The 1,330-nt window shown below is 43.4% G+C and overlaps 1 protein-coding gene across 1 annotated transcript in view; it reads right to left on the minus strand. All coding sequences in view use genetic code 11, as the record gives it.

Moving 5' to 3' along the window:
* EGR_11171 (hypothetical protein) overlaps window positions 1-1,046 on the minus strand; it is a gene marked incomplete at both ends in the record, with an annotated part of 4,760 nt that extends 3,714 nt beyond the window's left edge. Inside the window, one exon of the mRNA XM_024500418.1 lies at window positions 1,042-1,046. Coding sequence (XP_024345168.1) covers window positions 1,042-1,046 — 5 coding nt within the window. The remainder of the gene's footprint in view (window positions 1-1,041) is intronic.
* Between the last annotated feature and the right edge of the window lie 284 nt (window positions 1,047-1,330).

The raw sequence follows: 1,330 nt of genomic DNA on the forward strand, positions 1-1,330 counted from the left end.
AGAAAGCCAAGAAGAGTGCGGCTAATCATTGGTAATGCATTTGTCCATGCTAGGTGTGTTATGCCCATCACAAAATCTCCTTTCAATTTTGATAAATCTTTGCACTTTTTAGCACCAATTGCTGTCCACGAAAAGAGAAGTGAGGTCTGGTAAACCTAATCATCACTTCGTCTTTTGTTGAAGGCCATGCCAAATCTTGGGGCATAAGACCAAAATTGATCCTTAAGCCAACTGGTCTCTGTCCATCCTCCCATACGTTTTGTACGTCTCGATGAAGAAAGCAATGAGTGCTAGACGTAAAAACAGTGAATGTTGCTATTCTTCCTAATCCCCCTTCAAAGTTATTTGCAGTTTACCCGAAAAATCGATGCCAGTGAAGCCGGAGAGTAACCACGATGGGAACCGAAGTGAAAATTAGCAGAAGACAGTTGCTGTGTTTTAACTTGGCACTTATTTAGCTGTCCACCTAACTGTCTCTCTTCCTCTAGTATTGACGGGTTGTGTTCCTATCTTATGGTGTAGACCTATAGCTTTTATCTATTTGTAAGTATGTGAGAGAGCTTGGATCCTGCCAAGTCGTCAGTGCGAGCGGACATGGGTATTCCTGACCAGCATGAGTGAATAGGGCGCACTGTGAAAGCGCACGTTACGGCTAGCTGACTACCAAATACGTGGAAATTAGAGTCTCATGTCGTCATAGCATTTTAATTTGCCTTAATCTGCGCGTGGCATCGGCCAATCAGGAAATCGAAATACGGAGGCGAGTCTCGTGATGATCTGCATTATTGGGCGATCGGATGCCCAAAATTGGACGGAAAAATGTTGTGGGACCTGACGACATGCGTTAATCATTAGCCACTCATGATATCTGGTGCTGTTTGTGTTCTATTCTTTGGGCTTTACAAGCGAGATAAATCTATGGTTATGAATACGAGGACAGGGAATTTTGTGGTTAGCCGTGGCTGAGTCAATGCTAATTTGCAATTTGCCACACGTTAGAATTGACCCATGATTTAACAGGATCCGGTCACATCATCTCACCTCATAAATACTTAGTGGCCTCTCTTTATCCGCTCAGTCGATGATCCCGGGAGCGCCGGTTAGCTGTCGGGGCGAAGGCACCGTCAATGCGGGTGTCTATAAGTGCCACAGATGTCCTAGTTACAAAATCGCTTTCCTCATTCCTAATGGTGATCAGACTACAACGTTTTTCTAACAACCCATAGGTACTATTTCAATTTATACAAAAATGGCCCAAGCTATTAAAAAGAGGCACTCCTCCAAAAGGTGTTTTAAAAATATTTAATTCATCCACTCATACGGATGGGAT

This window comes from Echinococcus granulosus (genome assembly GCF_000524195.1).
Source record: "Echinococcus granulosus chromosome Unknown EG_S00445, whole genome shotgun sequence".
In the NCBI taxonomy this organism is placed as follows: Eukaryota; Metazoa; Platyhelminthes; class Cestoda; order Cyclophyllidea; family Taeniidae; genus Echinococcus; species Echinococcus granulosus.